The sequence below is a fragment of the Dendrobates tinctorius genome, unplaced genomic scaffold, assembly GCF_039654945.1.
Source record: "Dendrobates tinctorius isolate UK_male_01 unplaced genomic scaffold, ASM3965494v1 ptg000111l, whole genome shotgun sequence".
NCBI classification, from domain to species: domain Eukaryota; kingdom Metazoa; phylum Chordata; class Amphibia; order Anura; family Dendrobatidae; genus Dendrobates; species Dendrobates tinctorius.
The window spans coordinates 35,379,267-35,406,588 of record NW_027361779.1 but is presented as its reverse complement, the minus strand read 5'-3'; the positions used below and the strand labels follow the sequence as shown (position 1 = coordinate 35,406,588).

At 45.5% G+C, this 27,322-nt stretch overlaps 1 protein-coding gene across 1 annotated transcript in view; it reads left to right on the top strand.

The window, feature by feature from the left end:
- The window catches only part of LOC141100898 (cytochrome P450 3A9-like), a 133,061-nt gene extending 109,573 nt beyond the window's left edge, over positions 1–23,488 (top strand). Inside the window, exon 13 of the mRNA XM_073589654.1 lies at positions 22,821–23,488. Within this exon, the coding sequence (XP_073445755.1) occupies positions 22,821–22,910 (90 nt within the window). The 3' untranslated portion in view covers positions 22,911–23,488. The remainder of the gene's footprint in view (positions 1–22,820) is intronic.
- Positions 23,489–27,322: the final 3,834 nt, after the last annotated feature.

The window sequence follows — 27,322 nt, the reverse complement described above, 5'->3', positions numbered from 1 at the left end:
GTCACTATATTTACATATAAAGATAACAGAACCTTTGAAAAGCACATAGCTTGATTAAGTGAGAGCCCTGATTAGAACTGCTATGGAAACCGCCAATATGATGCTGGGTGGCACCCATTGAATGTGTTTGTGTAGGACTGATCTGAACATTGAGCTGAGGGGCAAGGGAGGGAGGTGAGCAGCTAACTACTGTGTAGAAATTAATGGACTGGAGAGAGGTGGCTGGTGTGTTAGGAGTTAACTTCCCTCCTAGACTGTAGCTACTGTGCACACTCGGTTAGTGTCAGGGCAAGCACTGCTTGCCGAGCTCCATGGAAACTAGCTGTACAATATGAAAGATAAAAGCTCTCATTGCAAAAGAATGACAACAAATAGAAAAAAGCAAGTCAATTGCAAACTTGCTCGTTGTCATATTGTCTAAATAAGACTATTTAACTCCTCTAACCCCCCCAGGCGATTTTCTGTTTTAATTTTAGTTTTTTCCTTCCATTCTTACAACAGCCATAACTTTTTTATTTTTCTGTCAATGTAGCCGTAAGAGGGCGTGTTTGTGGGACAAGTTTTACTTTTGAATCACATCATTCATATAGCGTACTTGAAAACTGTAAAAAAAAAAATCCAAATGCAGGAAAATTGCAAAAACAATTTGGATATTTTTTTTTCCTTTTGCCTCCATTTTCTGAGACCCATAACATTTTAACCCCTTAAGCCCCAAGGGTGGTTTGCACGTTCATGACCGGGCCAATTTTCACAATTCTGACCACTGTCCCTTTATGAGGTAATAACTCTGAAACGCTTCCATAGATCCCGGTGATTCTGACATTGTTTTCTCGTGACATATTGTACTTCATGTTAGTGATAAAATTTCATTCAAGTAACTTGCGTTTATTTGTGAAAAAAAAGGAAATTTGGCGAAAATTTTTAAAATTTCGCAATTTTCCAACTTTGAATTTTTATGCCCTTAAATCAAGGAGATACGGCTCACGAAAAACTGAATAAGTAACATTTCCCACATGTTTACTTTACATCAGCACAATTTTTGGAACCAAAATTTTTTTTGTTAGGAAGTTATGAGGGTTAAAAGTTGACCAGCGATTTCTCATTTTTGCAACACTATTTTATTTTTACGGACCACATCACATTTGAAGCCACTTTGAGGGGTCTATATGATAGAAAACACCCAAAAGTGACACCATTCTAAAAACTGCACCCCTTTAGGTGCTCAAAACCACATTCAAGAAGTTTATTAACCCTTCAGGTGCGTCACAGGAATTTTTTGAATATTTAAAGCAAAATGAACATTTAACTTTTTTTCACAAAAAAATACTTCAGGACCAATTTTTTTTATTTTACCAAGGGTAACAGGAGAAATTGGACTGCAAAAGCTATTGTGCAATTTGTCCTGAGTACGCTGATACCTGATATGTGGTGGGGAACCACTGTTTCGGCGCATGGCAGAGCTCAGAAGGGAAGGAGCGTTGTTTGACTTTTTCAATGCAAAACTGGCTGGAATTCAGATCGGACGCCATGTCACGTTTGGAGAGCCCCTGATGTACCTAAACAGTGGAAACCCCCCACAAGTGACCCCATTTTGAAACTAGACCCCCCAAGGAACTTATCTAGATATGTGGTGAGAACTTTGAACCCACAAGGGCTTCACAGAAGTTTATAACGTACAGCCGTACAATTAAAAAATCATATTTTTTCCACAAAAATGATCTTTCCACCCTCAATTCTTATTTTTCCAAGGGTAACAGGACCCTAAAAGGTATTGTGCAATTTGTCCTGAGTACGCTAATACCCTACATGTGGGGGTAAACCACTATTTGGGCGCATGGCAGAGCTCAGAAGAGAAACAGCGCCATTTGACGTTTTTGGCTGGAATTGAGATCGGACATGTCGCGTTTGGAAAGCCCCTGACGTACCAAAACAGTGAAAACCCCCAACAAATGACACCATTTTGGAAACTAGACCCCCCAAGGAACTTATCTCGATATGTGGTGAGCACTTTGAACCCCCCAGTGCTTCACAGAAGTTTATAACGTCCGGGCGTGAAAATAAAAAAATCATATTTTTTCCACAAACATGATCTTTTAGTCACCAATTTTTTTATTTTCCCAAGGGTACCAGGAGAATATGGACCCCAAAAGTTGTTGTCCAACTTGTCCTGAGTACACCGATACCCCATATGTGGGAGAAAACTACTGTATGGGCACACGTCGGGGCTCGGAAGGGAAGTAGTGACGTTTTGGAATGCAGACTTTGATGGAATGGTCTGCGGGTGTCATGTTGCTTTTGGAGAGCCCCTGATGTACCTAAACAGTGGAAACCCCCCACAAGTGACCCCATTTTGGAATCTAGACCCCCTAAGGAACTTATCTAGATGTGTGGTGAGCACTTTGAACCCCCCCAGTGCTTCACAGAAGTTTATAACGACCGGGCATGAAAATAAAAAAATCGTATTTTTTCAACAAACATGATCATTTAGTCCCCAATTTTTTTATGTTCCCAAGGGTACCAGGAAATGGACCCCAAAAGTTGTTGTCCAATTTGTCTTGAGTACCCCGATACCCCATATGTGGGAGAAAACTACTGTATGGGCACACGTCGGGGCTCGGAAGGGAAGTAGTGACTTTTGGAATGTAGACTTTGATGGAATGGTCTGCGGGTGTCATGTTGCCTTTGGAGAGCCACTGATGTACCTAAACAGTGGAAACCCCCCACAAATGACACTATTTTGGAAACTACACCCCCTAAGGAACTTATCTAGATGTGTGGTGAGCACTTTGAACCCCCAAGGGCTTCATAGAAGTTTATAATGCCCGGGCATGAAAATAAAAAAGTCGTATTTTTTCCACAAACATGATCATTTAGTCCCCAATTTTTTTATTTTCCCAAGGGTAACAGGAAAAATTTGACCCCAAAAGTTGTTGTCCAATTTGTCCTGAGTACGCTGATACCTTATATGTGGGAGAAAACTACTGTATGGGCACACTTCGGGGCTCGGAAGGGAAGTAGTGTCGTTTTGGAATGCAGACATTGATGGAATGGCCTGCGGGTGTCATGTGCGTTTGGAGAGCCCCTGATGTACCTAAACTATTGAAGCTCCCCATAAGCGACCCCATTTTGGAAACTAGACCCCCCACGAAACTTATCTAAATGTGTGGTGAGCACTTTGAATCCCCAAGTGCTTCACAGAAGTTTATAACGCCCGGGCGTGACAATAAAAAAATCATTTTTTTCCACAAAAATGATATTTTTGCCCCCCATTTTTTATTTTCCTAAGGGTAACAGGAGAAATTGGACCCCAAAAGTTGTTTTGCAATTTGTCCTGAGTAGGCTGATATCCTATATGAAGGGGGTAAAACACTGTTTGGGCGCATGGCAGAGCTTGGAAGGGAAGGAGCACATTTGACTTTTTCAACGCAGAATTGGTTGGAATTGAGATCAGACGCCATGTTGCATTTGGAGACCCCCTGATGTGCCCAAATAGTGGAAACCCCCCAATTATAACGCCAACCCTAACCCCAACACACCCCTAACCCTAATCTCAGCCCTAACCCTAACCCTAGCCCTAATGGGAAAATGGAAATAAATACATTTTCTTTTAATTTTATTATTTTTCCCTAACTAAGGGGTGATAAAGGGGGTTTGATTTACTATTTATGGCGGGTTTTTATTTTTGGCAGCTGTCACACCCTAAAAGACGCTTTTTATTGTAAAAATAGTTTTTGCATCACCACATATTGAGAGCTATAATTTTTCCATACTTTAACCCACAGAGTCATGTGAGGTCTTATTTTTTGCGGGACGAGCTGACGTTTTTATTGGTACCATTTTTGAGCACGTGACAATTTTTTATTGCTTTTTATTCTGATTTTTGGGACGCAGAATGAACAAAAACCAGAGTTTCATGAATTTTTTGGGGGGAGTGCGTTTACACCGTTCCGCCTGCGGTAAAATTGATAAAGCGGTTTTATTCTTTGGGTCAGTACGGTTACAGCGATACCTCGTTTATGTCTTTTTTATGTTTTGGCGCTTTTATGCAATGAAAACAATTTTTATATAAAAAAATAATTATTTTTGCATCGCTTTATTCTGCGAGCTATAACATTTTTATTTTTTTGCCGATGATGCTGTTTGGCAGCTCGTTTTTTGCGAGACAAGATGAGGTTTTCAGCGGTACCGTGGATATTTATATGCGTCTTTTTGATCGCGCGTTATTGCACTTTTTGTTCGGCGGTATGATAATAAATCATTATTTTTTGCTTCGTTTTTTATTTTTATTTTTTAAGGGGTTTGCTAAAGGGGTTAACTAATGGGACAGTTTTATAGGGCGGGTCGTTACGGAGGTGGTGATACCAAATGTGTGTACTTTTATTGTTTTTTTTTATTTCGAAAAAATGAATTTATTAGGGAATATTTGTTTTTTTTAATTTATTTAGCGATTTTTTTTTAAATTATTTTTACACTTTTTTTTTAACTTTATTACATTGTCCCAGGTGGGACATCACAGTCCTGTGACAGATCACTGATCTGTCACATCACAGATCACTGTGACAGATCAGCAATCTGTCACAGGCACTACACAGGCTTCCTCCTTGCCTGCGCTTTGCAGGCATGAGGAAGCCAGCTCCCTGCAGGCCCCCGAAGGTCCCCGTCGCCATCTTGGATTCGGGGACCTGCAGGGATGGAGCCCTCCGCAGCAGCGCTGCACATTGCGCTGCTGTGGGGGGCTCAGGGAAGCACGGAGGGAGCCCCCTCCCTGCCGATGCTTCCCTTTAACCCCCGGTACACTGCGATCGTGTTTGATCGTGGTGTGCAAGGGGTTAACGTGACCGCCCCTGACACATTGTGCCGGGTGTCAGCTGTGATAATCAGCTGACACCCGGCCGCGATCAGCGGCGCTCACCACGTGGGCGCCGCTGATCGCTGTGACGTACTATCCCGTCCCTGGGAATTAAGTCCCAGGGCACATGGACGGGATAGTACGTCACATGGCAGTAAGGGGTTAATTTTTCATGACATAGGGTTGTGAGAGAGCTTATTTTTATGCACTTAGCAGACATCTTTAGTAATATTATTTTGGAGGAGATACAATGTTTTTGCATTTTATTTCAATGTTCTGACTGTCAAAAAATGTAATATAATTTTTTTCCATTACATTGTTAATCGATCGGATTGATTTATTTTATATTTAGATAAACCTGACATTTCTGAATGCAGCAATACCAAATGTGTGTATTTTTTTTATTGTGATATTTTTAATCGGTCACAACTTTTTTTTTTTCAAACTTCATGACAAAAGGAGCTTGGGAGCGTGGCATGACGTGCGCCCTTGCCGGCGCGTGTTAAATGCCGCTGTGAGAGATTGCCAGCAGGATTTAACAGGTTAACAGATGTAGGTGGAGTGGTGCTGTTAAAGGCACATGAAGGCTGATTACATTAGCCATCATGTGCGGAGAAAAACATGCGGGTTTAGTATGTGAGCGTGCGTCAAAGGCAAAGACACGACATAAGACTTAAAGGGGTATTCCCATATCCAGGATCCTATACCAATATGTAGTAGTCATATTAGCAAATACCTCCAATTAGAAATGTATCATAGTTTTTCTGATTCGCTATGTCTCTTTCCTCATGTGCAGACATTGCAGGACATTAGGTAGTCATGGTTACGACAAATGGCTAACTGTCACTATATCAGTGGTCATCCACGGATACCTAAGTTCCTGCAATGCCTGCACATGAGGAAAGGGAAATAGTGAATCAAAAACTATACCAGATTTCTAATTGGAGGCATTTGCTAATAGGGCTGCACGGCATCTCGGTGGTTAGCCTTGCAACGCTGGGGTCCTGGGTTCAAATCCCACCAAGGACAACATCTGCAAGGAGTTTGTATGCTCTCCCTGTGTTTGCGTGTGTTTCCTCTGGGTACTCCGGTTTCCTCCCACATTCCAAAGACATACTGATAGGGAATTTAGATTGTGAGCCCCATCGGGGACAGTGCCAATAATGTCTGTAAAGCGTTGTGGAATTAATGGTGCTATATAAATGAGTAAAATAAATAAATAATATTACAGCTACTACATATTGGCATAGGATCTTGGAGATGGGAATGCCCCTTCAAATATAGTAATATGTCGTGAAGGGGTTAATAACTTGAGAGTACCACTTTAAAGAGGTAGTCACTGTAGAGTATAGTTGTTTTGTAAGATTTTATGTTGCATTTACACATGATGATGTGAGGCTGCTAGTCGAGGTCTGATTGACTATATACAAGTTTAGACAGGCCAATGATAGAGACAGAGTAATCGCTAATAGTGATGAGCAAACGTGCTTGTTGGATAACGTGATATCTGAGCATGCTCTGGTGTTATCCGAGTATCTTGAGCATGCTCCGATAATATGTTCGAGTCCCAGCGGTTGCCTGGTTTGTGGTTGTTAGGTGCAACAGATGCAGAGACTGCCTGTTTGTTAGGAAATCCCACTGTTAGGTCGTTCTTGAAAAAAGGAAAAAGATTGATGTTGTTGTAAGGAGGAAGACCGGGCTACGGGCACCTGTACTGCGCCGGGTCCGGAACTGTCGAGGCTGTGTCCCATTTTGTCCGGGGGAAAGAATAGGGGACCGGACAGACCTTGTGACCTGGAAGCAGGGGCCACGGCAAAGAGGAAAGCGCGCAAAGTAACGGGCAGATTCCTGATGGCAGAGACAGTGCAGGAACGTGCGCAGCTTGCTCCGCTGGATGTGCAGCAGCCCTGCAACGTACCTCGGCCATGCTCAACAATTTCCCAAAGTTTACACGGAGCAACTCGCAGCTATAGGACTGGATTGAGCGAGTCAAGGGAATGCTGAGGATGCACCCTATGACACCCGCTATGCAGGCAGAGATTGCTGTGATAGCCTTGGACGGGAAAGCCCGATGTTCTGTTATGTTTTGGCCCCCACATTAGCGGAACACTTTCACTTAGGTGTTGCAAATTTTGGAGGACATGCATGGGGTATCCCAGACGTTGGGGAATTGCGTATGCACTTGTTTAGTCACATTCAGGGCAAGTGGGAGTATGTGACCCAATATATGAATGCCTTGCAGAAAATTCACGCGGCCATAACCAAGCAGGATAATGTGGACGTGGGGCCCCGGACATGATTCTGAGAGACCAACTCATAGCCAGTCTCAGAAGTTCAATGTTTAAACAGGCTCTGCAGGAGCACTTGTGAGTAGAGTTGAGCGAAACGGGTCGAAAAATTTCAAAAGTCGCCGACTTTTGGCAAAGTCGGGTTTCATGAAACGAAACCCGACCCTAGGATGAGGTCGGCCACGAGGTCGGCGACTTACGCGCCAAAGTCGCGTTTCAAAAGTTTGTTTTGCGCTCTTTTTCAGCCAATCAGGATCCACGGACACTGTGGGCAACGTGATGACATAGGCAGGGGTCACCACCATCTTTCAGAAGGGCATGCAAGTGATTGGCTTGCTTTGGTGGGCGTCACAGGGGGTATAAAAGGGCGTGCACGCCGACCGCCATCTTACTTCTGCCGATCTCAGTATAGGGAGAGGTTGCTGCTGATTCTGTAGGGAGAGCGTTAGGCAGGGAAGAAGACAAAAAAACTGCTTCTGCTGCTAGCGATTTGGCCTGCACAACACACCAGTCACTGTGTGTGCAGTGCAAGGGGAGGCTATATAGTGGTGTATCAGTGGTGTTGGTTGTTGGGCTGCCTTCTAAGGCTTCCTGACATTCCTGCATTGCTGTTTACCCACTGCTCCGCAAACTGCTTTTTTAAAAGCAATCCCAATTTTTTTTTTTTGTCCTGCTGAGAAGAAAAAAAAACTGCTTCTGCTGCTAGCGATTTGGCCTGTACAACACACCAGTCACTGTGTGTGCAGTGCAAGGGGAGGCTATATAGTAGTGTATCAGTGGTGTTGGTTGTTGGGCTGCCTTCTAAGGCTTCCTGACATTCCTGCATTTCTGTTTACCCACTGCTCCGCAAACTGCTTTTTTAAAAGCAATCCCAATTTTTTTTTTTTGTCCTGCTGAGAAGAAAAAAAAACTGCTTCTGCTGCTAGCGATTTGGCCTGCACAACACACCAGTCACTGTGTGTGCAGTACAAGGGGAGGCTATATTGTGGTGTATCAGTGGTGTTGGTTGTTGGGCTGCCTTTTAAGGCTTCCTGACAGGCTGGCATTGCTGTTTACTCACTGCTCTGCAAACTGCTTTTTTAAAAGCAATCAAATCTCCCTTATCCTCTAGTCACTTTTGTCACAGCTGTGCCATCGAGCCTGTGACATAGCGCTCAGATATCAGTGGGCCTCACACAATCCAAAAGTGTCCAGTGTCCACAAGTGTCTGCAGAAATTCAAAATCTCCCTTATCTTCTCGTCACTTTTGTCACAGCTGTGCCATCGAGCCTGTGACATAGCGCTCAGATATCAGTGGCCCTCACACAATCCAAAAGTGTCCAGTGTCCACAAGTGTCTGCAGAAATTCAAAATCTCCCTTATCCTCTAGTCACTTTGGTCACAGCTGTGCCATCGAGCCTGTCACATAGCGCTCAGATATTCATTGGGCCTCACACAATCCAAAAGTGTCCAGTGTCCACAAGTGTGTGCAGAAATTCAAAATCTCCCTTATCCTCTAGTCACTTTGGTCACAGCTGTGCCATCGAGCCTGTCACATAGCGCTCAGATATTCATTGGGCCTCACACAATCCAAAAGTGTCCAGTGTCCACAAGTGTGTGCAGAAATTCAAAATCTCCCTTATCCTCTAGTCACTTTGGTCACAGCTGTGCCATCGAGCCTGTCACATAGCGCTCAGATATTCATTGGGTCTCACACAATCCAAAAGTGTCCAGTGTCCACAAGTGTGTGCAGAAATTCAAAATCTCCCTTATCCTCTAGTCACTTTTGTCACAGCTGTGCCATCGAGCCTGTGACATAGCGCTCAGATATCAGTGGGCCTCACACAATCCAAAAGTGTCCAGTGTCCACAAGTGTCTGCAGAAATTCAAAATCTCCCTTATCCTCTAGTCACTTTGGTCACAGCTGTGCCATCGAGCCTGTCACATAGCGCTCAGATATTCATTGGGCCTCACACAATCCAAAAGTGTCCAGTGTCCACAAGTGTGTGCAGAAATTCAAAATCTCCCTTATCCTCTAGTCACTTTGGTCACAGCTGTGCCATCGAGCCTGTCACATAGCGCTCAGATATTCATTGGGCCTCACACAATCCAAAAGTGTCCAGTGTCCACAAGTGTGTGCAGAAATTCAAAATCTCCCTTATCCTCTAGTCACTTTGGTCACAGCTGTGCCATCGAGCCTGTCACATAGCGCTCAGATATTCATTGGGCCTCACACAATCCAAAAGTGTCCAGTGTCCACAAGTGTGTGCAGAAATTCAAAATCTCCCTTATCCTCTAGTCACTTTGGTCACAGCTGTGCCATTGAGCCTGTCACATAGCGCTCAGATATTCATTGGGTCTCACACAATCCAAAAGTGTCCAGTGTCCACAAGTGTGTGCAGAAATTCAAAATCTCCCTTATCCTCTCGTCACTTTTGTCACAGCTGTGCCATCGAGCCTGTGACATAGCGCTCAGATATCAGTGGCCCTCACACAATCCAAAAGTGTCCAGTGTCCACAAGTGTCTGCAGAAATTCAAAATCTCCCTTATCCTCTCGTCACTTTTGTCACAGCTGTGCCATCGAGCCTGTGACATAGCGCTCAGATATCAGTGGGCCTCACACAATCCAAAAGTGTCCAGTGTCCACAAGTGTCTGCAGAAATTCAAAATCTCCCCTGTCCTATAGACACCTTGTACCTTGTTTTACATTACTATATAGTTTGTTGGATTTTGTCTACATTTCTACCAAAAATGAAGAAGGCTGGTGGAAGAGGCCGTGGAATTGGGCGGGGGTTGGCAGCTGGTAATGATGGTGTTGGTGGTGGATCTGATGGTAGTGGCAAGAGCAAAATAGGACCGAATGCAGGAGGTGTTGAGCCTGCGTCATCGTCTGGCTACATAAGGCCTCGAACGCTTAGTTTTCTAGGAGTTGGCAAACCGTTTTTAAAGCCAGAGCATCAGGAAAAAGTTTTGTCTTACATTGCTGACTCAGCCTCCAGCTCTATCGCCTCCTCTTCTTCAGTTGTAAAAAGTAAAAGCACTGAGTCGTCATTGGAGGCTCATGTTCATGAACCACACCTTTCCTTGTGTCCTTCACCCCAACCAAGATTGAAGGATGACGCAGGCCATACTACTGATTACTCCATGGAGCTGTTTTCACATACCATGCCTGGATTATCAAGTCAAATGGTGAATTACCCAGGCCAAGATGAATCTGACATGGAGTGCACTGATGCACAGCCGCTGATGGATGATTCTGCTGGTACATTCACTCAGAGCACTACATTGTCCTCGCAGTGTACAGAGCCAGATTCTGACCCTGATGAGACTCAGGTGACCCTTCACGCACACTATACCACCATACACGGTGACACAGAGGAAGGTGCACATGACATAGAAGAGGAGGTGATGGATGACCCAGTTGTTGACCCAGATTGGCATCCATTGGGGGAAGAGGGTGCTGCTTCCAATAGCTCAGATGAGGAGCATCCACAGCAGACATCGACATTGCAACAGCTGTTATCTGGCAGGCCCGGAGCACTCCAAAGACAGGTTCCAAACATCAAAAGAGTTGCTGGACAGCTTGTCCAGAGGGTCAAAAGATCACAGTGTGCTAGGCCGCAAAATGTCTGCCAAAGTAGGAAGAGTGCAGTGTGGCACTTTTTTGACCAAAATCCTCATGATCAGGCCAAGGTTATCTGTAAGAAGTGCGCAAAGACCTTTAGCCGAGGGAAAAATCTGAAAAATTTGAATACCAGTTGCATGCTTAGACATTTAACCAGCACGCACTTGCAAGCGTGGACACACCAAACCTCAAGTGCCACATGTGCAACTGATCACAATGAAGGTAGTCAGCAACGCTACATTGTTTCCCCCATTGTAAGCCCACCGGTTAGCACAGCAGCAAATGTTGAGGTGTCGTTGCAAGGCCACAGCAGTCAGGGAATCCCACTGTTATATCAACGAAAGACTGATTCTAGGCCATCAGAAAGAACACCAACTCCATCACCATCATCAACCCTCTCTCAGTCCGCCCTGTCCACCGCTACTTCCACCATATGCAGCTCTCCAGTCCAGCTCACCCTCCCAGACACTATGAGTAGGTCAAGAAAGTACTCAGTCTCTCATCCGCGTACACTGGGTTTGAACGCCCACATTGCCAAACTAATCTCGTTTGAGATGATGCCCTTTCGGTTGGTGGAAAGCACAGCTTTCCGCGAACTCATGGCCTATGCAGTACCACGCTATGACCTACCCAGTCGCCACTTCTTCTCTCGCAAAGCCATCCCAGCCCTCCACCATCATGTGAAAGACCGCATTGTCCATGCACTCAAGCAGTCAGTGAGCGGAAAGGTGCACCTCACAACTGATGCATGGTCCAGTCGGCATGGCCAGGGCCGTTACGTGTCCATCACTGCGCACTGGGTTAATGTGGTGGATGCAGGGTCCACAGGGGACAGCGGTGGTGGGACAGTGATGCCTAGCCCACGGTATAGGAAACAGTTGGCTGTAGGCGTTCGACCCTCCTCCTCCTCCTCCTCCAGAAGCGAAAGCTCGTCCACAGAGCGCAGTCGTACGAGCACTCCATCTGCAGCTGCCACTGTTGCACACGATGTGTCCCCCTATCGAGCAGCTAGTGGAAAGCGTCAGCAGGCTGTGTGCAGATGATGTGTTTGGGCAACAGACACACCGCCGAGGTGCTGGCCGAGTACTTGAAGCGACAAACTGAGTCATGGCTGAGCAGTGTACATCTTGAGGCAGGCAAGGTAGTTAGTGATAACTGCCGTAATTTTGTGGCAGCCATAGCCCTTTCAAAACTCAGCCATATACCTTGCTTGGCTCACACCTTGAACCTGGTGGTGCAGTGCTTCCTCAAAAATTATCCGGAGTTAACAGCCCTGCTCCAGAAGGTGCGAAGACTGTGCGCGCACATCCGCCGGTCGCCTGTACACTCCGTTCGTATGCAGAAGCTGCAGCGATTGCTCCACCTTCCCAACCACCGCCTCATTATCGACATTGCAACAAGGTGGAACTCCACCCTGCACATGGTGGAGCGGCTGTGCGAGCAGAGGCAGGCCATAATGCATTTGTGGGAGGATACACGGCCAGGCACTTTGAGAGCAGACATCGAGTTGACAGGTGTGCAGTGGTCGAAGCTGAAAGACCTCTGTAAAGTCCTTCAGTGTTTTGAGGAATGCACACGGCTGGTAAGCGCAGACTTCGCCATCCTAAGCATGAGCATCCCACTTATGCGTCTGCTCATGCAAACTTTGACGCACCTTAAGGAGCAGGCGTCTGCAGCCAATGTTGATAAGGAGGAAGAGGAGGAGGGAATCCTTGATGACATTCAGCCATTGTCTGCTCAGGGACCTCTCCTGGACGAGGTGGAGGAAGAAGAGGAGGAGGAGGAGGATGATGGGGATGATTACTTAGGGGAGGAGGATGCATCTCGTGGGGCAAGTGAAAATGTTGGCGTGGCAAGGTCTGATACAGGGTTTGTGCGTGACTGGAGGGATGTGGATTTGCCAGAAAGTGCTCCTCCAACCAGCACTCGCAGTGCATCATTGACACCGGGAACATTGGCCCACATGTCAGATTATGCCTTGCAGATCCTAAAAAGGGACCCACGCATTGCCAAAATAATGAACGATGACGACTACTGGTTGGCCAGCATCCTGGATCCACGCTATAAAGGCAAATTACAAAACATCATGCCACAGGAGAACCTTGACCTAATATTGGCTAATAAACAAGCAACTCTGGTAAATCGGTTGCTTGAGGCATTCCCAGCACACAGCAGCGGTGATGGTTCTCACACGAGCAGTACGGGCCGGGGGCAGCTTGGCAGAGGTGTTCGTGGTGCACACAGCAGAAGTGGCGTTGGAGACAGGGATTTCATGACAATGTTGTGGACTGATTTTTCAAGTACCGCTCACACAACTGGTAATACTGCATCGATGGAAAGTGACAGGAGACAGCAGTTGTCAACTATGGTTACAAACTACTTTTCCTCCCATATCGATGTTCTCCCACACAGGTCATTCCCCTTTGACTATTGGGCCGCTAAACTGGACACCTGGCCTGAATTGGCACAATATGCCTTACAGGAGCTCGCTTGCCCAGCTGCAAGTGTGCTATCGGAAAGAGTCTTCAGTGCAGCTGGATCAATCCTGACAGAAAAAAGGACCCGTCTGTCAACCCAAAATGTGGATGATCTAACCTTCATTAAAATGAACCACGCATGGGTTTCCAAGGATTTTGTCCCACCTTCCCCTGATGACACATAGGGTGACAGAAAAATGGCTTGCTTTGGTCCACCTCTTCCTGGGACTTGACCTATTTCACCTTTTGCATCAGCTGAATGTCCAACATCAACATATGCCACTTTCTAAAACTCCCTAACTGTGCTGCCTCCCCCCCCCATGGCCGGGGTCACCACCTAGCGCACGACACCGTGCGAGTGCCGTTGCCCTGGACAGGTGGGTAGGCCGACTCTTGGGCGCGGGCACTGACACTGGGTCCTTCATAGTGCAATCAAGTGTCTCTGACGGTGGTGGTGCACACCCGCCGTCAGACACACCGCCGTACTATGAGGGACCCAGTGGCAGTACCGACGCCCACGAGTGGACCCCCCTTGCTTGGGCAGGGCCCCAGCATTTGCAATCTTTACCTCTCCCTGCTCCTCCGCTGTGTAGTCTGGGCCGTCAAATCCATACTGTGCCTGACACCGTCTGAGCCTGCCTCCTGATGTATAGACATATATTTTGAATGTGTACGCTATCCATACATGTTATCTGGGGATACGGTACCCTTTCTAACCTTTGTGCAATCACGTGCAATCCATACTGGGCCTAACACCGTCTGAGCCTGCCTCCTGATGTATAGATATATATTTTGAATGTGTACGCTATCCATACATGTTATCCGGGGAAACGGTACCCTTTCTAACCTTTGTGCAATCACGTGCAATCCATACTGGGCCTAACACCGTCTTCCTGCCTCCTGATGTATAGACATATATTTTGAATGTGTACGCTATCCATACATGTTATCTGGGGATACGGTACCCTTTCTAACCTTTGTGCAATCACGTGCAATCCATACTGGGCCTAACACCGCCTGAGCCTGCCTCCTGATGTATAGACATATATTTTGAATGTGTACGCTATCCATACATGTTATCTGGGGATACGGTACCCTTTCTAACCTTTGTGCAATCACGTGCAATCCATACTGGGCCTAACACTGTCTGAGCCTGCCTCCTGATGTATAGATATATATTTTGAATGTGTACGCTATCCATACATGTTATCCGGGGAAACGGTACCCTTTCTAACCTTTGTGCAATCACGTGCAATCCATACTGGGCCTAACACCGTCTTCCTGCCTCCTGATGTATAGACATATATTTTGAATGTGTACGCTATCCATACATGTTATCTGGGGATACGGTACCCTTTCTAACCTTTGTGCAATCACGTGCAATCCATACTGGGCCTAACACCGTCTGAGCCTGCCTCCTGATGTATAGACATATATTTTGAATGTGTACGCTATCCATACATGTTATCCGGGGAAACGGTACCCTTTCTAACCTTTGTGCAATCACGTGCAATCCATACTGGGCCTAACACCGTCTGAGCCTGCCTCCTGATGTATAGACATATATTTTGAATGTGTACCAATGTGTACGCTATCCATACATGTTATCTGGGGATACGGTACCCTTTCTCACCTTTGTGCAATCACGTGTAATCCATACTGGGCGTGAGAACGGCTGGCGAGCTGTTAAGCAAGCTACAGCACCTGTGGTTTGCACACGTAAGTTTTTCATTTTTTCAGGAATGACGGTTAGGCCTAATTCCGGAACTGCGGTTGACCTGCACTTACTGGGAAATCATTGTTCGCGGGTAATAATTGTAATCAGTGATCCCCATCACTAACGTTGTTCAGCGGGTTATCTGCACCTGTAAGCGACAAACGCTGGCCTTTTCAGTGTAGCGCACATGCAGCCACGGACATGTAAGGGCATGACACACCAGTTATTGGCCAATCTCATGTGCCAGAGCCTCACGTGTCCCTCTAGTAAGCCGGACTCGGACCGCGGGGCATGACGGAGTCTCGTTCGTTAACGGAATTAAGCTTGCAATGTGTGCATCTGTTCTGTAGCTGGCATGGTTGAGGTTTCCCAGGTGGAGTCGAATTTAACCGTAGGCTCCACTCCTGGTGGTGCCCTTCTGGACATTCCTTTAAGGTTCAGCTTTGCAACCATACTGCCCACGTAAAACAAACACTTTGCCTTCATGAACGCTGTTTGGAGGGTCATGACTTGTGGGAATAACGCCGCCCAATCAGTTAACCTGCTAGAGAGATCGTTCGTTGCTCCCAAGCATGACATCACACTCCCTAGGAAGAAGGTAATGCCACTGTGGCGACCATACTCCTGGGGGCGACACAAGTGCACTGATGCCCAGCCACTGCTCGATGAATCTGCTGGTACATTGACCCAGACCACTACATTCCCCTCGCACGCTACACGACCTGAATCTGACCCTGATGAAACTCAGGTTACCCTTCCCATATAAAGTTCCATCTTACACGGTGACAAAGAGGAAGCTGCCGATGAAAGTGCAGGTTCGGCCCACCCGCCATCAGACACACCACCGTACTATCAGGGGCCCTGTGCCAGTGCCGTCGCCAACGAGTGGGCCCCCCCTGCTTGCTCAGGATCACAGCACTTGCAAAGTTGAAATACTGTGCAGTGAGATGGAAGATGGGGACGACGAGGAGTCCAGACAAGTACAGGGATTCCCTAGCGAGGAGACTTATTTGATTGTTTTCAATGTTGGGACAGCAATTTTTGGGGAGCACTATACTCTGGAGAATGATAGATGGGGCCCACCATACACTGGAACATTCCAAAGGTGGACATCAGACACTGGAGCAGCATTTACAGGGCCCATTATACACTAGAGCATTAGAAATGGGGCCCATTATGTTTGGAGCATTATTTGGGCCCATAAGACAGTGGAGCTTCATCCATGGGGACCAACATATACTGTAGCATTATGTGGAGCTCATCATATACTGTTTCAAACATTATATGGGACCAATGATTTTGTATGGAGAAATAGATGGGCCTCGTCATGAGATGTAAAAAGTGAGGTATTTTTCATTGTACTATACCGCTATTTCTCTGCCGTATCGGAGCATGATGAGTTGTGGAATGTGTTAAAGGGGCACTCTTTCGCCCAGGGCACATGAAAACCTGCAGCCAGCCCTCCCCCCCACAACTTTAGCCAAATAACCCCCATTTTTCAGTGCGTAACTTGTATTATGAAGTTAATTAAGGTTGACAAGCTTAAGTAAGAAGAATTGATGCTTTTGGCATTCAAATGGGCACTGTAGGTGTGTTTCCTGTCCTCCTCTCACTGCCGACTTTTATTCCCCATTGACTTACATTGGGTTTCGTGTTTCGGGACGACCCCGACTTTTCCCTATAATCGGACGATCTTGCTCGACCCGACTTTTGGAAAAGTCGGGTTTCACGAAACGAAACGCGACCCTAAAAAACCAAAAGTCGCTCAACTCTACTTGTGAGTTAATCCGCTCATGTCGTTCTTAGAGATTGGGGCGGAAGTACGCATGCGAGAGCAGGAGCAAGGGATGGCAGCCTCAGCAGGGAAGATTCGGAGTGGGGAGGTGCCCGCTTCGCCCGTAGTAGAACCAGGATGGGTCAGAGATCCAGAAGGAGATACAAGAAATGCGGGAATAGTGGTCTGACCTCAGAAAGTCCCCTCTGTAGCTCCGAATTCACCCAGAGGCAGAACTAGCCCCAACTCTCAATTGCCTCCTGTATCTCGCCAGGAAATGGGACAATCTCAAGTAGAGAGACAGCCGATCTGTTTCAGTTGTGGCTACATTGGACACTACGCCCAAGCAGGGGAGGCTCCGTGGCCTAGTGGGCTCATCGGCCAGGGAACGATGCCCAGAGCCTGAGCAGCCAAAGAGGAGAGAAGGCAGTCCCACAAGTTTGATTTCCTTGAGCTCGTATGGGCCAAAATGGATGGTCAGGCCGTTCGCTGTCTAGTTGATACCGGTTCTCAGGAGACCACCATGCCAGAAACCTACTTCCGACGTCACTTTTCTGAAGTGATGCGGCCCAAATGGGGCCTGGTGATTAAGCTAACTGCGGCCAATCAATTGCCCATCCCGGTCGCAGGTGTGGTCTGGATGCAGATTACCCCGTGCGGCAAAGATGTGGGCCGGAAAGGAGTCATGTTGTATACCGGAGAAAATAGCAACGGCCCTCCAGTGACTCTGGGGATGAATGTGTTGAAAGAACTCGGGACTCTCATAATCAGCGAGTCCCTAGATGCTTTTCTGGACCGATGGAGCCCACGAACCCCCCAGAGGAAGGTGTTTAAACAGTTAATACGGATCGCCCAGGCCCAGGAAACGTTGAGTGAAGGGAAAGTTCTGGGAAAAAGTGATAGCTCCTGCAGCTGCTAAATTCGTCCTCCCGCCTGGATCAACTGTGTTCACGTTGCCCGCACGAGCTTGTACGCCCCTCGAAGGAGTGGAAGTCCAGATAGAGCTGACCTCAATGGGTCAGATACCTGCGGGACTCCTCATTGCTCGAACCTTAGCTGTTGTCCACGATGGTACCATTGTAGTGCAGTGCATCAATCTGGGAGAGGATAATCTTACTCTCCTGCCCAAGAGTGAAGTGGCGCAGGTGCTGGGAATGCCAGAAGAATTGATGCAACAGGAGGCTGTCCAGCTGACAGTAAAACAAGGAGATCCATGGACTGTAGCGGTTACCATGACCCCAGAACAGTCATCTGGAAGTGTAAAAGAGGGGTGTTGAATACTGGAGCAGATGCGGGTCGAACTAACGGGACTCTCCCCCCAACAGGTGCAAGCTGTGCTACAGCGTTACCAGGAGGTCTTCACCCGTCATGATGATGACTTAGGGTGTACCACAGCCATAACGCTCGGGATACCTACAGGAAGTGCCACGCCATTGCGTGAGAGATATCGGCATATCCCGCCTCAAATGTACCAAGAGGTAAAGGAGTTGTTAGCCCAAATGCTATGGAGTGGAGTTATTTGGAAGAACCAGAGCCCGAGGGCAGCTCCCATCGTCCTAGTTCAAAAGAAGGATGGGACCCTGCGTTTTTATGACGATTATAGGCGGCTGAATGCATGTACGGTGCGGGATTCTTATCCCCTACCAAGAATTGAGGAGTCTTTGCCCGCCTTGGGAAAAGCAAAATACTTCTCGTCCTTAGATCTGGCCAGTGGATATTTGCAGGTGCCCAAGGCTGAGCATGACCGGCCGAAGACAGCGAATGCCTCAAAAGTGTCTCCTTTTTTGCAAACAAATTGAATACTTGGGACTTGTCGTATCCGCTGATGGGGTGAGACCAGCATGAGAGAAAATAGTGGCAGCGCAGGACTGGCCCACCCCGAAGACAGTGAAGGACGTTCGGGCCTTCCTGGGACTCACTGGGTACTACCGAAAGTTAGTGAAGAACTTCACCCGAATTGCTAATCCGCTGCTGGAGTTATTTAAGGGAGTGCCATCTGGTGCAAAGAATTGGACCATCCAGTGGGACGATAGCCAGGAAGAAGCCTTCTGAGCTTTGAAGATGGCCCTGACTGAGGCCCCAATATTGGCCTATGTGGACTCTGCCAGCCCTTCATCCTTCACACCGTTGGAAGCCTACACGGCCTAGGAGCTGTCCTGTCACAAATGCAGGATGGGAAGGAGCGAGTGATTGCATATGCAAGCTGGTCCCTTCATGGCTCAGAATGAAACCCAGATAATTATAGCACTTTCAAGCTAGAATTGCTGGTGCTGGTGGAGGCAATGAGAATTTTGCCGAATACCTGTCAGGGTCCGAAGTCTTGGTGCACGCTGACACAACAATTCCCTGGCCCACCTGGAAAATGCAAAATTGGGGGCATTGGGACAGAGATGGCTGGCCCCTCATGGCGAAGTACCGGTACAAGATAGCGTACCGAAAGGGGGCCGAGAACACACATGCTGATGCCTGTCGAGAGTGACTCATGACCGACCTGGACACGACCGAGATGAAGAGCTAGATGCGTAAGAGATTCCTGGGTTCCAGGACCTCGCCAGGACGTTGGCGACGATGCAGGGACAGATCGGAGAGGCGTCGGGGGAATGAGTACTTGGACAACCTTGAGATGACTGGGTGCAGCTCCAGCAGGAAGATAGGGAACTTGCCCATTTGAAACAGTGGTTGGCCTTGAAACGACTCCCTAGTCGCTTCAGTTGGAAGATGGCTTGCTGTATCAGAAAGTGCAGTTGGTACAGGAGTTGGGGATTGCCTGGCAAGTGGTACTCCCAGAGAAGTTGATCAGTATGGTAGCTACAGAAGCTCACGAGAGAGGGGCTCACTTTGGCCCGGAGAAGACATTCCATTGGTTGCAGAAGTTGGTCTACCACCCCTGATTGAAGACTGTGGTAGAAGAAGCCTGCCAGCAATGTCAAAACTGCAAACTGGTTAAGCCTCCCAAACAGCGAGCCCCCACACAGACCATCATGACGTCTTCTCCCTTATAGTTACTGATCATCGACTACTTGACCATGGGCCCAGCTCATCTGGGATATGAACATTGCTTAGTGATGACCGACCACTTTACCAGGCCATTTGTCCAGACTTCATCCGGGTGTACGGCTGTCCGAAGCGGATTCATTCTGATCAGGGCTCTTATTTTCAAGGTCAAGTTATGGAAGAGCTGCACCACCTGTACCAGATTGAGAAGTCCAGAACGATGCCCTATCATCCTCAAGGGAATGGAGCCTGTGAGCACTTCAACTGGACACTGATCCAAATGTTGAGAACATTGGAAGAAGACAGCAAAGTCTGCTGGCCTGAGTATGTGGCTGTGCTGGTCTGGGTGTACAACAGTCGAGTGCACAGTACGACCAGATACATCCCGTATACCCTGCTATTCGGGCGAAAAGGACGGGAGATGAAGGAGTTGGAATTGGATCCAGCAGAGGACTACCCACGGACGGGGGTGTCTTCCTGGGTCCGAGAACATGGACACTGGTTGCAGATCCTTCATTGGCTGGTGCAGACCAGGCTTCGATAGCTTGAGCATCATGAAACGGCACCACTTCGAGGGACAGCTCTCAAAGCCGGAGACCGTGTGTTGGTCCAAGATGAGCGACCTCGAGGCAAGTTAGAACACCACTGGGTGAAGACTCCATATCGGGTGAAACACCATGTTGGGTCCAAAGGTCACGTCTATGAAGTACAACCCAAAGCGGAAGAGGGGGCACCAACCTGAATAGTCCACCGAAGTTTGTTGCATCCTTGCCAGTCTCAAGACCCCGAAGTAGGGGAGATAGTACCAAGTGCCCCCGCAATGCTCACCCCAACGGCTCCTGATTGTGAAGAAGAGGACACAGTTGTTTCATTACCTGAGAGGGATGGCTCAGTGCCTATCTGTCCAGAGGAAGTATGCAGGCCTGAAATTCAAGAGATGGCTGCTCCAGAGAACTCCAAAACCCAACCTGATTCTACCACTCAACCCAAGTTACGTCGTACCACGCAGACGACAGCTGGAATACCCCCTACTCGATATGAACAAGACCAATTTATTTGGCAACAAATTATTCAAGAGATGGAAGAATGCCAATGTTTACTACAGGAACTCTTGCTTGAGGAATGGCAAACTAAAGGAGAGGAGGAGTGTAAGGAAGAAAACAGGGCTGCGGGCACCTGTACTGCGCCGGGTTCAGAACTGTCGCGGCTGCTTCCCAGGTTGTCCGGGGGAAAGAATAGGGGACGGGACAGACAAATAATAAATAACTGCATAGTTACATAAGTAAAACGAACCACAGATTCAATATAAACACAGTTATTGATATATCCTGCCCTGTCTCCGCTGGCTGGAATCTGCCTGTTGCTTCACGCACTTTCCTCTTGCCGCACAGGGGAGGAAAGTGCGTGAAGCAACAGGCAGATTCCAGCCAGCGGAGACAGGGCAGGATATATCAATAACTGTGTTTATATTGAATCTGTGGTTCATTTACTTATGTAACTATACAATTATTTATTTATTTATTATATCTTAATTTTTTGTATAATTGTTAAATTCTTGTATGTATATATTTGAAGCCTAAATGATTTTTCTGTATTCACTTTTGATGAGTAATTTTTACTCCTTACATTCACTTATTATGCAGCAACTTATTTTATTTTTTATTTTTTCATATTTTTTTATTTTTTTCATCTTAATTATATGTTTATTAAGATATATAAAATAGTGACAAATACACTCACTTTTTCACATGCATCCTAATTTCAGTATATATTGTTGTTTCACTTTCATTATAATATCATTTGTCATATTTCTTTTGTACACACACATGCACACTCTCTTTCTTTGGCTTCACTTATTTCTTTTTCTCCTTAAAACGCCTTTTCAATTAAATTTCATTGCGTGTCCCGGTGCGCATTGAGTTTCACCGCCGATCCTCTGTGATGAGGACAAAGGAGCTGATTGCGCAGGCGCCGTCTCCATGATGGCGCGGCTCGCTTGTATTCCATGGCCGCTGAATGGAGGGCACTTCCAGGGCAAGTGAATCACAGCGCATGTGCCGCTTACGGGACCCGACGTAATAGTTTCCATGACGGTTTTATGCACACTTCATGGCCAAGCAAGCCGATTGGTTATTCTTTTCTTTAAAAATCCAGCCTGTCCTTCCCCTAACACATGCCTCCTGTTGAAGTAAGACACGAAACGTGCGTTGGGGCAACTGGACATCCACTGGCTTTCAACGTAAGTCTCCCCTTGCATTTATGCTTTATATTTGCAAACTTTGCACATGGGACAGTGTTGCACTAGTTTTGGCCACTTGGTTGATACTTTTACATTTGTCCAGTTTGTGTAGTTTATTTACATATATAGGAGATTCAGTGCTATGCTATTTTATTTATACTCTATTTTGTACTGATGCTTACATAATTACTTGCATGCATTTGCACATATATAGTTTAATATTTGGCGCTTTGCACTTTTTTTGAGCTTCAGTATCATCATCCAGCTAGTGTATTGTCCTTTTATGCAGATTGGCAGCCTCTGTTTTAATTATGGATTTTATAATTATTGATTGCTAATAAAATTAATCATTTTTTGGATTATACTCTAGTTTCGTTCTCTTGTTTAGCATGTATATTTGAGTTCTTAGTCCAAATGTATTAATACTTTGATTTTTGGTGGACATTTCTTGTGTGTTAAATTAAATTGTTAACCCTTGTTCTGCCTTTCTTGTGTCACTGCATCCTGCAGCCTGCTTAAATTGTAATGTGTCGCCAACTTGTTCATTCCATGGCAACAAGACTTGGTTCAGTCCTTAAAAATCATGGAAATGATTCAAAATAATAGATGTAGCAGTTTTGATGTGGGTGGCACTCATTTTTGCATCAACTAATTTGAGTAAAACAGAAGATTTTGTAATCAAAGTTACATTTTTAACCTTACATTCATTTTATATGTTAAAAAATGTTGGAAACTCATTTTTTTCAGTTTTGGAAATTGTTCTTGTGTTCAGTGAGAGATTGATGAAAATCGTATGTTACAACTATAATACCCAATATAGTCCTTTATCGGAGTTGTGTTGTGCTGATATCTCACTGTATATTATTCTGTTTAACAGGTACCAATGGAGTTCAGCACTAAAAGTTTCATGCAACCGAAGAAACCAGTTGTTCTAAAATTTGTGTCCAGAAGTAAAGTTGATGAGTGAGCAACAGATACATATGATCCCTCATAGCTCATGTAGTCTAGTCTACATTTGAGGGATTTTTATGACTCTACAATTGAACCAAGTTAAAATAGAAGGCAAAAATCCTTTTAGTTATGTACAAAAACTGATTAAAGAACAGATATACCTCTGAATTTTACATCAGATGCAGTAATTATTCCTATTGCTATATATACGCATTAACAGAAATAAACAATTGAAATAGATCACTCTGTTAGTAATGATTCTATATAATATATGAGTTTCACTTTTTGTATTGAAGAACTGAAATAAATTAACCTTTTGATGATATTCTAGTTTTGTGGGAAGCACCTATATATAGTGAAGCAGTGAGGGGAAACATATACGAGGGTCGCTATATGTCTGCTAGGATGCGTATAAGGCTATGTGCGCACGTTTCAGATTTGCCTTTGTAAAATTCTATGCGGATTCTGCCTTTCTTAGCAGAAAACGCAGTTGAAAATCAGCACAGTTTTGATGCTGATTTTTATGCGGTTCTCTCTGCGGATTTGTCTGCGGATTTGCATGCTAAATAAAGATATATTATTTAACAAAAAAAACGAATTGTGATGTCATTTCCTTGTCCAACCTCATCTTTTGCATTCTCCATTGAAGACCATAATATCATTACATACCATGTTCAAATATAATGTTTACACACACAAAAAAAATAAGTGAATATAATATATAGTGGGCACGGAAAGTATTCAGACCCGTTTACAGTTTTCACTCTTTGTTTCATTGCAGCCATTTGGTAAATTCAAAAAGTTCATTTTTTTCTCATTAATGTACACTCTGCACTCCATCTTAACAGAAATGTAGACATTTTTGCAAATTTATTAAAAAAAAAAAGTGAAGTATCACATGGTCATAAGTATTCAGACCCTTTGCTCAGTATTAAGTAGAAGCACCCTTTTGAGCTAGTACAGCCATGAGTCTTCTTGGGAATGATGAAACAAGTTTTTTACACCTGGATTTGGTGATCTTCTGTCATTCTTCCTTCCAGATTCTCTCCAGTTCTGTCATGTTGGATGGTGAACTTTGGTGGACAGCCATTTTCAGGTCTCTACAGAGATGCTCAATTAGGTTTAGGTCAGGGCTCTAGCTGGGTCAGTCAAAAATGGTCACAGAGTTGTTCTGAAGCCACTCCTTTGTTATTTTAGCTGTGTGCTTAGGGTTATTGTCTTGTTGGAAGGTGAACCTTCTGCCAAGTCTGAGGTCCAGAGCACTCTGGAAGAGGTTTTCGTCCAGAATATCTCTGTACTTAGCCTCATTCATGTTTCCTTCAATGGCAACCAGAGGCTTCCATCAGGCTACTCTGCCATAAAGGCCCGACTGGTGGAGGGCTGCAGTGATAGTTGACTTTGTGGAACCTTCTCCCATCACCCTACAACATCTGTTGAGCTCAGCCACAGTGATCTTGGGGTTCTTCTTTACCTCTCTCACCAAGGCTCTTCTCCCACGATTGCTCAGTTTGGCTGGGCAGCCAGGTCTAGGAAGACTTCTGGTGGTCCAAAACTTCTTCAATTTAAGGATTATGGAGGCCACTGTGCTCTTAGGAACCTTGGGTACTGCAGAAATTCTTTTGTAACCTTGTCTAGATTTGTGCCTTGCCAAAATTTTGTCTCTGAGCGCCTTGGCCAGTTCCTTTGACCTCATGATTCTCATTTGGTCTGACATGCACTGTGAGCTGTGAGGTCTTATATAGACAGGTGTGTGTGTTAACAAATCAAGTCCTATCTGTTTAATTAAACACAGCTGGACTCCAATGAAGGAGTAAAACCATCTCAAGGAGGATCACAATGAAATGGACAGCATGTGACTTAAATATGAGTGTCTGAGCAAAGGGTCTGAATATTTATGACAATGTGATATTTCAGTTTTTCTTTTTTAATAAATTTATAAAGATTTCTACATTTCTGTTTTTTTCAGTCAAGATGGGGTGCAGAGTGCACATTAATGAGAAAAAAAATGACCTTTTTTAATTTACCAAATGGCTGCAATGAAACAGAGTGAAACATTTAAAGGGGTCTGAATACTTTCCGTACCCACTGTGAGTGTATATGCACTGCTCAAAAAAATAAAGCGAATATTTAAACAACAGAATATAACTCCAAGTGAATCAAACTTCTGTGAAATCAAACTGTCCACTTAGGAAGCAACACTAATTCACAATCAATTTCACATGCTGTTGTGCAAATGGAATAGACAACAGATGGAAATTATTGGCGATTATCAAGACACCCTCAATAAAGGAGCGGTTCTGAAGGTGGGGACCACAGACCACATCTCAGTACCAATGCTTTCTGGCTGATGTACAGTATGTATATGTATATATATATATATATATATATATACATACACTCACTGGCCACTTTATTAGGTACACCATGCTAGTAAGGGGTTGGACCCCCTTTTGCCTTCAGAACTGCCTCAATTCTTCGTGGCAGAGATTCAACAAGGTGCTGGAAGCATTCCTCAGAGATTTTGGACCATATTGACATGATGGCATCACACAGTTGGCGCAGATTTGTCGGCTGCACATCCCTGATGCGAATCTCCCGTTCCACCACATCCCAAAGATGCTCTATTGGATTGAGATCTGGTGACTGAGGAGGCCATTTGAGTACAGTAAACTCATTGTCATGTTCAAGAAACCAATCTGAGATGATTCGAGCTTTATGACATGGCGCATTATCCTGCTGAAAGTAGCCATCAGATGTTGGGTACATTGTGGTCATAAAGGGATGGACATGGTCAGCAACAATACTCAGGTAGGCTGTGGCGTTGCAACGATACTCAATTGGTACCAAGGGGCCCAAAGAGTGCCCAGAAAAAATTCCCCACACCATGACACCACCACCACCAGCCTGAACCGTTGATACAAGGCAGGATGGATCCATGCTTTCATGTTGTTTACGCCAAATTCTGACCCTACCATCCGAATGTCGCAGCAGAAATCGAGACTCATCAGACCAGGCAACGTTTTTCCAATCTTCTACTGTCCAATTTCGATGAGCTTGTGCAAATTGTAGCCTCAGTTTCCTGTTCTTAGCTGAGAGGAGTGGTACCCAGTGTGGTCTTCTACTGCTGTAGCCCATCTGCCTCAAAGTTCGACGCACTGTGCGTTCAGAGATGCTCTTCTGCCTACCTTGGTTGTAACGGGTGGCAATTTGAGTCACTGTTGCCTTTCTATCAGCTCGAACCAGTCTGCCCATTCTCCTCTGACCTCTGGCATCAACATGGCATTTCCGGCCACAGAACTGCCGCTCACTGGATTTTTTTTCTTTTTCGGACCATTCTCTGTAAACCCTAGAGATGGTTGTGCGTGAAAATCCCAGTAGATCAGCAGTTTCTGAAATTCTCAGACCAGCCCTTCTGGCACCAACAATCATGCCACGTTCAAAGGCACTCAAATCACCTTTCTTCCCCATACTGATGCTCGGTTTGAACTGCAGGAGATTGTCTTGACCATGTCTACATGCCTAAATGCACTGAGTTGCCGCCATGTGATTGGCTGATTAGAAATTAAGTCTTAACACACAGTTGGACAGGTGTACCTAATAAAGTGGCCAGTGAGTGTATATATATATATATGTGTGTGTGTCAGCCAGACACCCTCATTGATAAAATGGTACGTAAAGAGTTAGATAAAAGACACACACACACACAATTTGCGTGAAACTCAATATCTGTTTTTTGTTTTTTTTTAAATTGCGTGAAATCTGTTGTAATTTTCATAACCAGCAGAGGGAAAGATGACCGCTGTTGCTAATATTCTGGGAAGGAATCGATAGCCATAAAGGTTCCAGGCTATTAATATCAGCTTACAGATGTCTGCTTAGCCTTTACTGGCTAGTTTACAGGGGAACCCCAGAAAAAAATTGACATGGGTTCCCTCTGTAAAATCGAACCAGCAAAGGCTAGGCAGACAGCTGTGGGCTGATATTAATAGCCTGGGAAGGGGCCATGGATATTGGCACCCCCAGGCTAAAAACATTAGCACTCAGCCACCCCAGAAATGGAGCATCTTTTAGATGCACCAATTCTGGCACTTAGCCTCGCTCTTCCCACTTGCCCTGTAGCGGTGGCAAGTGGGGTAATATTTGTGGGGTTGATGTCAACTGTGTATTGTCAGATGACATCAAGACCATGGATTAGTAATGGAGAAGCATCAATAAGACACCTATCCATTACTAATCCTATAGTGATATGGTAAATAAAGACACAGACAGAATAAAATCCTTTATTTGAAATAATGACACAGACTCCTTTATTGAATCTTAATTTACCATACTTACTGCATCGCCTAATCCCCGAATCCCTCGATCTCCTGTAACAAAAATAAAATAATAAACCAACACAAATACTCCCTGTCCGACGTAGTCCATTTA